A 15,354-nucleotide genomic window follows, 5' to 3' on the forward strand; every position below is an offset into this window, starting at 1 on the left:
GTTAGAATGACATAAGGAAAAGGTTTTAACTTTGAACATTACACAGAGTTTCATTAACTGTTGGAATGACATAAAAAGTTGTTAACTTTGAATACCACATAAAGTATCTTTAATCTTTAAATGACATAAGGACAGGTGTTAAGTATTAACATCACACAAATTATTTTTAGCTGTTGGAATGACATAAGGACAGGATTTAAGTATTAACACCCTACAAAGTATCTTCAACTGTTGAATGACGTAATGACAGAGTGTTAACTTTGAACACCACACAAAGTATCTTTTATTGTTGGAATGACACAAGGACAGTTTTAAGTATGAACACCACACAGAGTATTTTTAACTGTAGGAACTTGTGTCATGTATTTCAGTAAAAAATATATTTTTTGTGAACAGTTTTCTTAAACAGCTGTTACAATTTGTTATTACAGTGTCAGGATATGCTTGAAAGTTTGGGAATACACAGTATTGAAAGTAAAGGAGAGGCTGAAGCAATGTGTGCTTTTCTAAACCAATGTGGGGTAAGTTAGTGTTTCAAACATAAAATGTTTTGGTTCACAAAGCTAGAATTATAATTGGCAAGTTACAATCCAATATCTTTCTTAGTGAATTAGACTGTGTTATATTTAATCCTCCAAAAATATGTAAAATTTTATAACTGAGATAGGCTTAGTTTATAAACATTCTTCAGATATTTGATAAAACAATGTTTCCTGACATCACCAGGAACTTGATTGTTTTTTAATTTTTAAAGTATGTAGGATATCTTCATTATTTGTATTGTATAATTCCTCACAACAAGTTGTGATTGCTTGTATTACATAGAACTGTTTCACATAGCTCATTGTTTTATACTAGTGATCTTTGTTATAGTGCTATACAATTACTATACAAGCAGATGGCTGTATCACAGGATGATGATTTATGTACTCCTAGTAGATGACCGTATCACATGATGATGATTAATGTTCTCTAGTAGATGACTGCATCACAGGATTATAATTAATGTACTCCTAGTAGATGGCTGTATTGCATGATGATGATTAATGTACTACTAGTAGATGGCTGTATCATATGATGATTATTTATGTACTCCTTGTAGATGGCTGTAAAACAGAGAATGATGATTAATGTTCTCTTGTAGATGGCTGTATCACAGGATATTGATTTATGTATTACTAGTAGATGGCTGTATCACAGGATGATTTATTTATTACTAGTATATGGCTTTATCACAGAACAGTGATTTATGTATTACTAGTAGATGGTTGTGTCAAATAATTATTGAATTTTGATTTCGTACCGTACGATATAGATTGTTGTATCACAGTAAATACTTTTTCTTCTTTTCCAGGTTGTGGATGGTTGTATTACTGAAGACAGTGATTTCTTTCTGTATGGTGGCTTAGTAGCTTACCGTGATTTCAGCATAGATACAAAAGTAAGTGATGAATATTCTTAAATTTTAACTCATTTATATAAATACTATTTAATACTGTATCTCACAACAGTTCGTATGGGTATTAACACTTTTATTGATGAACAGAGAATAGCGTTTCAACCTTCCTAGGTCATCTTCAGGTTAACAAAGAGAATTTGCAACTGACCTTTACCAGATACATCTTAGGAACGAGGCTACAAATGGGTGCAGTGTCATAGGGAGCATTGCAATTGGATGTTAGGTTATTAATTACTTTCCAAATACTAAGTAGGGAAACAAATGCAATATCAAAGAAGCCTTACTTATACATCAATTAAAACTAATATAAAGGAACACCTTTATACCCATACTAATTAATTACCTAACATCTAACAGCAATGCTCCTACAATTCCGTACTCATTTGCTGTTGTTCGTAAGATGTGTCCAGCAACAGTCAGTTGCAAACTCTGTTTCTTAACCTGAAGATGACCTAGGAAGGTTGAAACATTGTTCTCTCCTCATCAGTAAAAGTGTTAATACCCATAACAACTGTTCTGAGATACATTTTTATTTCGAGTGGGTTTCTTGTCATAAAGAATATTTAATATTGCCGTTCCATGATTGATAATTTTAACTCATTCATGCTCTGATTGCTGTGTACGTCCTTGACGACAAAATGTAAACGTGATCATTCTTTCATACATTAAAAAATAAGACTTTAGTGTTGAAACTTATTGAATAATAGTTTTATTTACTGAATTTTTTATCTAAAAACTGTTAAATCTGATTTCAGCATACTTCAAATGCAAGCATTATTGTTGGTGAATTTCCTGATTTTTTTGTTCTGAGTTTAATACTACACTTCTATACCCTGAGGAGGACAACTGAAAATATTCTGAACAAGATATTTGTAATTTGAATTTGTAACTTTAACTTTATCCAATCACTGTTTGTCAACTTTGATTGTTATGTTGTCTTGTAGTTGCTTGTAACTCAACTTTAAGAAGTCATAGGCTGTTAATCTAAGCTTTTTACTTTTCTTTTTCCAGTTAAATAAGGAACATGGCATACAATTCATTGAGTATTTATGTAGATGTTGGAACAAAGTGACAGAAGGTACATTGATAACCTGTTATTCGACAATATTTACAACAATCCCCTTCAGTGTGAATTCCTTATGTGGTGAGGGGACCTCTCAGGGAAGGTTCAGTTTACCTCCTCTGGGGTCTAAACATCCATCCACGTGTTTGCTGTGCGTGGCAACCCGTGAAGGGAAGGAGAGGTTCTTGGTGGTTGAGGAGTCCAACTCTAACACATCACTTTTGCCTTGAATTCCTGTAGAAGGGCTGCCTAGAGGTGGCCCCCCTTGGGTCAATCAGCTGGTCCACTTAGGCTAGGGTCAACCAAGTACCAGTGTTGGACATTGTGTCTGATGCTGGTGTTTCGTGTTGTGCTCACGAAACCCTGGCATTGCTGCAGTGTCCTTACTTGACATTGTAGTAATTCAATTATAGTACTTGACATTGTATGAGGGGACACCCCTCATAGGGCTACATGGTGGTGGGGTCAGTGGGTGCTGAAATTTCCTTTTTTCCTATGGATCCCACAAATAAAAATTTAAATAAAATAGTGAAAAAGAGTCAATAGGTAAATGACCACATCTTGAAGTTTCTGAGCAGCAATCTTCAACATCTGTACCACCTGTTGTACCTCATTTTCTTTCAGAGAAATCTAAAAGGCAAATGTCCCCTTTTTTTTCAGAAGGGACTGGAGGGACTTGCTGGCTCTCCAACGTCAGTAAAGAAGCTTCAATCTGGAGACATATTGGTGGAAACATCTACACCTCAACACAGTGAACTCCTCTTGCATTCAAAGGCAATTGGAGATATACCTATTGAAGTTAAACCTCATGCTACTTTGAATTCATCATGAGGAGTTATTGTTGAGAGGGATTTGAAGAACATATCAGAGTTAGAGATTCTCGCTGGTTTTTCCACTCAAGGAGTTTCTGCAATGAGGTGTATCTCCATTTGCAAAGATGAAGTTACATTGCCGACCAGAATCCTTGTTCTGACATTTACATTACCACATGCACCTGCCACCATCAAGGCAGGTTATCTTAACTGTAGGGTATGGCCGTACATTCCAAACCCTCTCCGATGTTTCCAGTGTCAGAGATTCGGTCACTCAAAGACGTCATGTCATGGTTCTCTGACATGTGCTTGTTGTAGTGGCAAGGACCACGATGCCTATGAGTGTGAAATGGACCCACATTGTGTTAACTGCAATAGCTCTCACCCATTCTACTTTTGTTCTTGCCCTAAATGGTTGGAAGAAAAATAGGTCCAGCATTTGAAAACAATTCATAACATTGTTTATCCTGAGGCTCGAAAATTGCTGTTCCCAATTCATCACTGATGTATGCTGCTCCACTTTATTCCACAACTACAGTGGGAGTGCAGACAGATCTCTCTGTGCCTCCAAGAGAATCATTCTCAAAACAAATGAAAAGCCTTTTGACCTCCATGGATAAAAAAAATTTATGAATCAACTTCTACACCCATCTCTGTCCCTTCCTTACATTCCAACAAACCCAGAGATCCACATCCTTTGGTTCCAGGTACAGGCATTTCTTCAATTACATCTTCTTCTCCCATCCCAAGATGCAAAACAATCATTCGTTCTTATTATCAGTCACTGAAATCCCCTTCCAACAACAAAGACCTGCCCAGTTGTCCCAGTGCAGGATCCGCGGAGGTCGATAGACCTCCTTCGAATAAAGACAGTAAGGAAAAAAGACGTCATAAACAGAAGGGTTCTTCAGCCAATTCGCCTACATGTCATTAAAAAATAGCCACCTTGATACAATGGAACTGTTGAGGTTTATGTTCTAATCTGGATGACATCAAAATACCGATTCCTTCCTACCATCCTGTATGTCTTTCCTTATAGGAAACATTTCTGAAGTGTGCCAATACAGACCTTTCGGCAGTTTTCTTTGTACATAAATGACAGGCTGTGTGATGGATGAGTGCATGAAGGGGTGGCACTGTTGGTTGATCAGCATGTGCCCACTCTGTGTTTGTCACTCAACATACCCTTGGAGGCAAGAGCCATCCGTGTTTTCATGGGCCATACCATCACTGTTTGTTCTCTCTACCTGTCACCTGGAGAGATACATGATCAATCAGACCTTGATGCTCTCATTGAACAGTTGTTGTCTCCATATTTCATTCGGGGGGGGGGGGGCTTTTATGGACATCATCTCCTCTGAGAAAGTGTTGATATTGATAGAAGGGTTGCTCTCTAGAGCATATGCTCTCTGATCACAACCTTTCTCTTTTCAATATCAGTTCTTATACTTATTTTCATGCACCTAGTCAGTCCTTTACTGCTATTGATCTATCACTTTGCTCCCCTTTATTATTCTCCCATTTTTCATGGAGGGTTGACAATAATTCACGGGGCAGTGATCATTTTCCAATACTCTTCAGATAGACTGGCTGTGTTTTATGCCACCCAACCCACATGCCTCGGTGGAAGCTGGATCAGGTAGACTGGCCCACTTTCACTGCTTTTGCAGAACTGGGATCCTGCCATCATCTGTCAGCCATCAATAGACAACTGTGTGGCAGCAGTAACTGACTGTATTATACAAACAGTTGCTCAATGTATTATTAAAACTTCGAGACATTTTCCACTATATCTTTGTCCGTGGTGGAATCCTTCCTGCCACATGGCATGGAAGGCTCAAAAACGGGCCTGGGATGTTTTCCATAAATATCCCACGCTTTCCAGCGGGCTCATGCACATGCTCGGTGGGTGAGATATCAAAGCCAGAAGGAATCTTGGATTAAGTTCACAACTGGCATATCTTCTGCCACCAGTTCCAAAATCATATGGGACAAGAATCAAAAGGTCTGTGGGCAATACAATACTGTGCCTCTCTCGATCTTACTCTCTGATTGCCAGAAAGTAGCTGATATCCGGAGCACTGCCAATACTCTAGGTGAAAGCTTTTGCCAGGTATCTAGCACTTCTGCTTCTTCCTCCACCTTCTCAGCCATCAAGACTCAGGCAGAGAAATCACCTCTTTTCTTTCAAGCTGAATGACTATAATCATTCCTTTACACTGGAGGAACTGAAACTGGCCCTTCATTGGTCTGACAGTACATCGGTTGGACCAGATAATGTACACTATGATATGCTGTGCAATTTATCTCCTGCTTCTCTTGATGTTCTTTTAATTGTTTTTAACTGGATCTGGCAGGAGAACGTTTTTCCTGATGCCTCACGCTATACTATTGTTCTACTTTTCTCTGAGCCTGGGAAGGACCCAAGATTCCTTCAAACTACTGTCCAATTGCTTTGACAAGCTGTCTCTGTAAGACCTTAGAGAAGATGGTTAATGCTTGTTTTGTTTGTTTCCTCAAATCAAACAACCTTCTCTTGCCCACCAGTGTGAGTTCCGACAACAGCGCTCCACCATGGACCACCTGATTCAACTTGAAATGTCAATCAGAGAAGTCTTTCTGAAATGACAACATCTTGTATCAATATTCTTTAACATTGAGAAGGCTTATGACACGACATGGAGGTTTGGCATTTTGCGAGACCTCCATATATATGGGTTACGTGGCCATTTTTCCATTTTATTAAACATTTTTAATGGACAGGAGATTCCAAGTTCATGTGGGTTTGACACTTTCCCGTTCTTTTCTACAGGAACGTGGAGTCCCTCAGGGCTGTATTTTGAGTGTCACACTTTCAGTATAAAGATTAATGTCATCACTGAACAACTCCCTCTCACTTTTGCATCTATGTCAATGACTTTCACATCTCATGTCAGTCATCGAGCATGAGATAGATATATTGAGTGACAGCTACAAACTGCCGTCAATTGTTTACTGAAGTGGACCACGTCAAACGGCTTTAATTTCTCTCTCTCTAAAACTGTTTGCATGAACTTTTGCTGCCAACGAGGTATTCACCCTGATCCTGCCTGTGGTACCTGACAAAGTTCTTGGGGCTTATCTTTGACCATAAGCTGACCTTTATACCACACATTAAGCAGCTACGAGTCAAATGTACAAGAGCACTGAACATCCTCCGTGTCCTCTCTACCACCACTTGGAGAGCAGATCGATGTTCTGTGCTAAAGATATATTGTGCTCTTATTCAATCGAAACTCGATTATGGATCACTGGTCTATGACTCTACCAGACCCTCGGCCTTAAAGATACTGGACCCCATTCATCATCCAGGATTTCGGCTCTACACTGGGGCTTTCCGCACCTCCCCAGTTCAGAGCTTATATATAGAGTCTCATGAACCTTCTTTGCATCTCTGCCATTTGTAACTGTCTTTATTATATGCTTTGAAACTTTGTTCCTTATCAAAGCATTCCACCTGGAGTTGTGTTTTCCTTCCTCGGTGGGCCATACTTTTTCAGAACAGACTTTTGGCCTTCGTATCCAGGCACATTTGGATGAATTGGGTCTGTCCTTCGATAACATTGTATTATCCACTGGTCAGCTGATTCCACTATGGTTTATTACAGTCTCCAAATGTGACCTTTTTTTAAGTCATCTGAGAAAAGCAGATACTCCCGATTGGAAGTACTGATTTTATTTACTGAACACTTTGAACAATCTTTCTATTCATATTTATACAGATGGTTCAAAATCAGGAGACTCTGTCGGCTCTGTCATTGTTTGTTGAAGTTCGGTGGTTGCGCACAGAATCCCCTCTCCAGCTTCTGTGTTCACTGCTGCTCTGTACACCATTTCTCTTTCCTGGGATCACGTAGAAGTTAAGCAGTACTCCAACTGCACTATTTATACTGACTCGCTTAGTTTGCTACTGGCCCTGGAATCGCTTCATGTTGGTTTACACCCTGTTCTTGCCAATATTCAAAACCGACTGGCCCATTTCTCTTTAACATCTACTTCTATCTGGGTTTTTTGGATACCAGGCCATGTTGGTATTCGCGGGAACGAGCTCGCAGACACGGCAACTAAATCTGTCTGCTCTGGCACTATCACCACTGTGCCTATTCCATACATGGACTATGGACCTGTATTCAAGGCTTGGCTCCGTGCCAGCTGGCAGTTGACTTGAAGTGAGCAACACGAAAACATTCTTTTCCAAATAAAACCCTATACTGGACTTTGGCTGTCTTGCTTCCATAAAGATTGGAAGGAGGAAGTTGTTGTAACTAGACTACACATTGGTCACAGTTTCTTTACTCATCATTTTCTTTTGTCTGGAACTGATGTACTAGTGTGTAGTCTGTGTAACTTTTAGATCACAATAAGCCACATTTTACTTTCTTGCCGTTGACCATTTTAAACATGTTCTGTCCCAAGGTTTGTCCATAACGTTAGACAGTATTATTGGAGATGGTGACACTGTCCACCTTGTTAAAGGTTTTTAGTTTTTTAAAGGCCATTAATCTCTCTTAATGTCATTTAAGTTTTTTAATTTATACATTAAACATTTTTTAATGTGGTTCACTTTTAAGAATCACTGTCTCTCTAGTTTGATTTGAAATTAGAAAATGGCTGTAACATAAAATAACTCAAAACCACAACTGGAAAGGCCAACTTCAGGTGACTAACGCTGCTGTTTGAACTATCTGTTAGTCATTCTGGCGAGTTCTTATTAAAATTTTGCTACACGTTTTTTAAAAGTTTTATTACTTTACTTTTGAAAATGGCCATAATGACACATATCTCAGAACCAGGACTAGAAAGGCCAACTTCAGGTGACTGACGGTGGTGTTAGTCTTCCTGGCGGGTTATGATAATTACATTTATGCTACAGAAAGTCCTTTACGACTTCACTTACTGTAGCTTCTCTCTTAATGTTGTAGACTAGGTGGCAACATTGGTTTTATGGTATTTATGTTTTTAAACTCTGTTTTGTTTTACCTTCATTTCCTTTTATGAATTTTACTTAAGTTTGATTTAACTTCTTTTAAATCATGATGCTCTATTATAATAGGAAAATAATTTTTTTTATTGACCTATGTAACTACTTGTGGACAAAACAAATATAAGTAAATATGTAGATAAAATTAATTGAAACTTATTCAATGAAATAATTTGATTGCCAATTTACAATCAATGTCTGCTTGCTTATAATTTTAATGTGGTGAATTTTCATTTTATGTTAGTGATCAGAAACCCTGTAAAAGTGTGAGAAATGTTTTCTGAACTCAGACTAAACTTGTAGTTTTATAAAATACAAACTTTATACAAAATGTTTAAGAAAAATATCAGAATAAAAAACTCTAAGGCTAATGTTAACTACAGCAAAGGTATGAATTTTTTAAAACATTACAACAAACCAGTATATCTGTAGAAATGTTACATATGAAGATATATAATATAACTCCAAGCTTCATAATCTCTTTTTAAATTCTTTAACACTATTTTGTCCAGTAGTTTTACTTAACGTAATAAACTAAACCGCACAACTTGTGTGCCACACCAACAGACTTGTTCAGTTCTCACAGAGGAAGCAAAAGAAGTCTAATGAATGTTGTATTTAAACTCTATGATAAACCAGTATCAGACGTCACTATGGAAGTGAAAGATGATATCAAGTTTAACTTATTCTATAGATAAGATTGGATGGATCAAATTGTGGACATTTTTTTATTTTTTTTAATCATATTTGTTTTTAAGTTGAAAATTATTGATTATGATTACAAACAATATATTTACTGTTATTTTTAGCTTTCAAAGGTACATATGTATTGCATGACAAATATAGAGACTCGATTGAAGCTAGACAGAAAAAAGTTGATAGGATTAGCTGTTTTGTTGGGGTGTGATTACCTCCCTAAAGGTGTGCCAGGCGTGGGAAAAGAGACTGCTGTTAAACTGATGCAGAAATTTGAAGATGTTGATGTAATTCAAAGGTTGAAAGTCTTTTTTTACCATTGAAAGTAAACTTAGATCACAGTCTAATATTAACATTTCCTTAATGTGAATGTAGAGTTGAATGGAATATCGATTTTCTGAATTTATTAATAGATTTTATTCAAGAAAGTGCAGTTTTAAAAGTATGATATATCTTTTGAATGAACATAACAATCACAAAATCTCTAATGAATATAAAATATTTATTTTAAAAGGGTAATTATAAACAGACTTTTATAATACTGACTTATTTGGCCAGGTCTCAAGATAATACATTTTGGGGGATCAGCTTGTATAGGCCAGATATCTCAGGGTCATTTAACACACACTTTGTTGGAATATGATCTTATCTAGCTCTCTGGCAATGGGCTAGGTGCATTCTAACTTTACTCTGAATTTTTATAATGTATGCATATCTTTAATATATTTAAAGATTATTCTTAAACATCACAAGGCTACTGTATAGAAAACATCAAATACTATGAATAAATTTTTGATATATTTTAATTAAAGATTTCTTTGTATATTTTTCTCTTTAGCATTTAACTAACAAATATGCAAACAACATTTAATTAAAAATACTTGTATATGAGAAATTTCTAAAATTTCATTTGTCTAATTTTGTAACCTCCAAGTAATTATATCTCTAGAGGTGTGTAAAAGTACTTGACCTCATAACCACCACAACAAACTAATGGCGATACAATTAATATTAATAAACATGTTACAAGGTGGTATCTGTAGAATTAATACTAATCAACGGGTTACAATGTGGTATGTATAGAACTAATATTAATCAACATGTTAGGTGGTAGCTATATAGCTAATATTAATCAACATGTTAGAAGATAGTAGCTATAAAACTAATACTGATGAACATGTTAAAAGATGGTAGTTATTGAACTAATAGTAATGAACATATCACAAGATGATAGCTATAGAACTAATATCAATATGTTATAAGGTGGTACCTACAGAACTAATGTTAATCAACATGTTACAAGGTGGCAGAAATGCAAATAATATTAATCAACATGTTGCAAGATGGTACCTATAGAACTAATATTAATCAACATGTTGCAATGAGGTACCCATAGAACTAATATTAATCAACATGTTACAAGATGGTAGAAATAGAAATAATATTAATCAACATATTACAAGATGGTAGAAATAGAACTAATATTAATCAACATGTTACAAAGTGGTAGAAATAGAAATAATAGTAATCAACATATTGCAAGATGGTAGAAATAGAACTAATATTAATAACATGTTACCAGATGGAAGCTGTACAACTGACATTAATCAACATTTTACAAAGTGGTAGAAATAGAAATAATAGTAATCAACATATTGCAAGATGGTAGAAATAAAACTAATATTAATAACATGTTACCAGATGGAAGCTGTACAACTGACATTAATCAACATTTTACAAGGTGGTAGCTATAGAAAAAATATTAATCAACATGTTGCAATGTGGTACCTATAGAACTAATATTAATCAACATGTTACAAGATGGTAGAAATAGAAATAATAGTAATCAACATATTACAAGATGGTAGAAATAGAACTAATATTAATAACATGTTATCAGATGGAAGCTATAGAACAAATATTAATCAACATATTACCAGATGGAAGTTCTACAACTGACATTAATCAACATTTTACAAGGTGGTAGAAATAGAAATAATATTAATCAACATATTACAAGATGGTAGAAATAGAACTAATATTAATCAACATGTTACAAAGTGGTAGAAATAGAAATAATAGTAATCAACATATTGCAAGATGGTAGAAATAGAACTAATATTAATAACATGTTACCAGATGGAAGCTGTACAACTGACATTAATCAACATTTTACAAGGTGGTAGAAATAGAAATAATAGTAATCAACATATTACAAGATGGTAGAAATAGAACTAATATTAATCAACATGTTACAAAGTGGTAGAAATAGAAATAATAGTAATCAACATATTGCAAGATGGTAGAAATAGAACTAATATTAATAACATGTTACCAGATGGAAGCTGTATAACTGACATTAATCAACATTTTACAAGGTGGTAGCTATAGAAAAAATATTAATCAACATGTTGCAATGTGGTACCTATAGAACTAATATTAATCAACATGTTAGAAGATGGTAGAAATAGAACTAATATTAATAACATGTTACCAGATGGAAGCTATAGAATAAATATTAATCAACATGTGACCAGATGGAAGTTCTACAACTGACATTAATCAACATTTTACAAGGTGGTAGAAATAGAAATAATATTAATCAACATATTACAAGATGGTAGAAATAGAACTAATATTAATCAACATGTTACAAAGTGGTAGAAATAGAAATAATAGTAATCATCATATTGCAAGATGGTAGAAATAGAACTAATATTAATAACATGTTACCAGATGGAAGCTGTACAACTGACATTAATCAACATTTTACAAGGTGGTAGCTATAGAAAAAATATTAATCAACATGTTGCAATGTGGTACCTAGAGAACTAATATTAATCAACGTTACAAAGTGGTAGAAATAGAAATAATAGTAATCAACATATTGCAAGATGGTAGAAATAGAACTAATATTAATAACATGTCACCAGATGGAAGCTATAGAACAAATATTAATCAACATGTTACCAGATGGAAGTTCTACAACTGACATTAATCAACATTTTACAAGGTGGTAGAAATAGAAATAATATTAATCAACATATTACAAGATGGTAGAAATAGAACTAATATTAATCAACATGTTACAAAGTGGTAGAAATAGAAATAATAGTAATCAACATATTGCAAGATGGTAGAAATAGAACTAATATTAATAACATGTTACCAGATGGAAGCTGTACAACTGACATTAATCAACATTTTACAAGGTGGTAGAAATAGAAATAATAGTAATCAACATATTACAAGATGGTAGAAATAGAACTAATATTAATCAACATGTTACAAAGTGGTAGAAATAGAAATAATAGTAATCAACATATTGCAAGATGGTAGAAATAGAACTAATATTAATAACATGTTACCAGATGGAAGCTGTATAACTGACATTAATCAACATTTTACAAGGTGGTAGCTATAGAAAAAATATTAATCAACATGTTGCAATGTGGTACCTATAGAACTAATATTAATCAACATGTTAGAAGATGGTAGAAATAGAACTAATATTAATAACATGTTACCAGATGGAAGCTATAGAATAAATATTAATCAACATGTGACCAGATGGAAGTTCTACAACTGACATTAATCAACATTTTACAAGGTGGTAGAAATAGAAATAATATTAATCAACATATTACAAGATGGTAGAAATAGAACTAATATTAATCAACATGTTACAAAGTGGTAGAAATAGAAATAATAGTAATCATCATATTGCAAGATGGTAGAAATAGAACTAATATTAATAACATGTTACCAGATGGAAGCTGTACAACTGACATTAATCAACATTTTACAAGGTGGTAGCTATAGAAAAAATATTAATCAACATGTTGCAATGTGGTACCTAGAGAACTAATATTAATCAACGTTACAAAGTGGTAGAAATAGAAATAATAGTAATCAACATATTGCAAGATGGTAGAAATAGAACTAATATTAATAACATGTCACCAGATGGAAGCTATAGAACAAATATTAATCAACATGTTACCAGATGGAAGTTCTACAACTGACATTAATCAACATGATACAAGATTATAGCAATAGAACTAATATTAATCCACATTTTACAATATTGTAGCTATAGAACTAATACTGATGAACATGTTACAAGATGGTAGCTATAGAACTAATATTAATCAACATATTACAATATTGTAGCTATAGAACTAATATTAATCAACATATTACAAGATTGTAGCTATAGAACTAATATTAATCAACATATTACAATATTGTAGCGATAGAACTAATATTAATCAACATATTACAATATTGTAGCTATAGAACTAATATTAATCAACATAATACAAGATTGTAGCTATAGAACTAATATTAATCAACATAATACAATATTGTAGCTATAGAACTAATATTAATCAACATGTGATGAGGTGGTAGCTATAGAAGTAATATTAATCAGTGTATTGCAGGATGGCAGTTACAGTATTACTTTTAATACATGTTACAAGGTTGTAGCTGTAGAACTAATATTAATCAGTATATTGCAGGATGGTAGTTGCAACATTACTATTAATAGATGTTACAAGATGGTAGCTATAGAAGTAATGTTAATCAACATGTTACAATGTGGTAGCAATAGAACTAATATTAATAAACATGTTAGAATGTGGTAGTTATAAAACTAATACTGATGAACATGTTACAAGATGGTGCTATGGTGCTATTTAACTTATACTGATGAATATATTATGAGATGGTAGCTATTGAATTAATATTAATCAACATGTTAGAAGCTGGTAGTTGTGGAACTAATATTATTAACACTTTACAAGATGGAAGCTATAGAACTCATATTGATCAACATGGCATAAGATGTTAGCTAAACAACTAATACTTATGAACATGTTACAATGTGGTAGCTATATAACTAATACTGATGAACATGTTACAGTGTGGTAGCTATAGAAGTAATACTGATGAACGAGGTGGTAGATATGTAACTAATATGTATCAACATGTTAGAAGATGGTAGCTATGAAACTAATGTTAATCAATGTGTTACAAGGTAGCAGCTATAGAAGTAATGTTTATCAACATGCTACAAGATGAAAGCTATACAACTATTATGATTCTTCCCTTTTTCATGTTTTTTATGTACCTCTCAAGACCACAGTTCTCCTCTTTATATAACACTTGAAATCAACTATTCATTTTTCTCTGATTTTCATTAAATTCCTTATTTATGAAGTCTAGTTTGAAAATAGTTCAAGTGAAGATTTGTTGTGTTTAATTAATTAAACTTTGTCTGGTTATTAGCATTATTTGCTTCTCAGATCTGTTTATTGTGTTAGAAATGCTAGTAACATGTCTGAAGCTGATATGGAAATAATTAACAGTTTTGTAGTTGGTACTTTTAATTTATGTATGAAAAAATGTTTTACCTGTTATTGTGAAAGTTCCAAATGACAAGTTTAGCACTCTTTACTTGACTTATTATAATTTTTAGTAAGGATGTATATGTAAGTTTCACATTAGACTGTAGACTGATTCCACTGTAAACCTATAATACCTGTTCTTATGTTTATAAACATACTTTAAGTGAAATCATTCTCTTTATCTAGATTTCATGAATGGAGAAATGATAATAAATTCAAAAAACTTAGACTACCCCAAACTGCAAAGAAACTTACACACTGTGAACTATGTAACCATCCAGGTGACATAAAAAAAAGTTTTTCCTTTTTACAGTTCACTCTGTCTGTTAGTCACCCAGGTAAGAACTTTCTTTGTAGAGTTTCTATTATCAGTCAGTCATCCAAGTGAGAACCTTCTGTGTACAGTTTCTTTGTAGAGTTTTTATTATCAGTCAGTCATCCAAGTAAGAACCTTCTGTGTACAGTTTCTTTGTAGAGTTTCTATTATCAGTCAGTCATCCAAGTAAGAACCTTCTGTGTACAGTTTCTTTCAGTAGTCAGTCACTCAGATAAAACCCTTCTTTTCAAAGATTACTTTTTTCAGACAGTTTTAACAGTTTCTTATTCTGTTGCTAGTTTGTAAACTGAACATTTCTCAAGTTAACGTCACTCTTCACGTCAGGCTTACAAAATGTGGTTATTTAATATAAAGTAATAGATGTTTAGATGCAGGGTGAGTAAATTCAGAACAGCAACTAATGCGTATAGTGAATCCACCATGTTAACATCTGTCATATTTGTACAACACTATCAACACATCATTATGGTGTTTACCTTTTCTGTATTACATAAAATTCCTCTGACTCTAATTGAATAATGCAAAACATTCAGTTGAAGTGAGTTTTTTTAATTTT

At 33.8% G+C, this 15,354-nt stretch overlaps 1 protein-coding gene across 1 annotated transcript in view; it reads left to right on the plus strand.

Moving 5' to 3' along the window:
* LOC143233750 (flap endonuclease GEN homolog 1-like) overlaps window positions 1–15,354 on the plus strand; it is a 32,953-nt gene that overhangs the window by 13,290 nt on the left and 4,309 nt on the right. The window contains exons 4-7 of the mRNA XM_076470352.1: window positions 432–521; window positions 1,355–1,441; window positions 9,164–9,348; window positions 14,648–14,799. Coding sequence (XP_076326467.1) covers window positions 432–521; window positions 1,355–1,441; window positions 9,164–9,348; window positions 14,648–14,799 — 514 coding nt within the window. The remainder of the gene's footprint in view (window positions 1–431; window positions 522–1,354; window positions 1,442–9,163; window positions 9,349–14,647; window positions 14,800–15,354) is intronic.

The sequence above is a fragment of the Tachypleus tridentatus genome, chromosome 1 (genome assembly GCF_004210375.1).
Source record: "Tachypleus tridentatus isolate NWPU-2018 chromosome 1, ASM421037v1, whole genome shotgun sequence".
Lineage (NCBI taxonomy): Eukaryota > Metazoa > Arthropoda > Merostomata > Xiphosura > Limulidae > Tachypleus > Tachypleus tridentatus.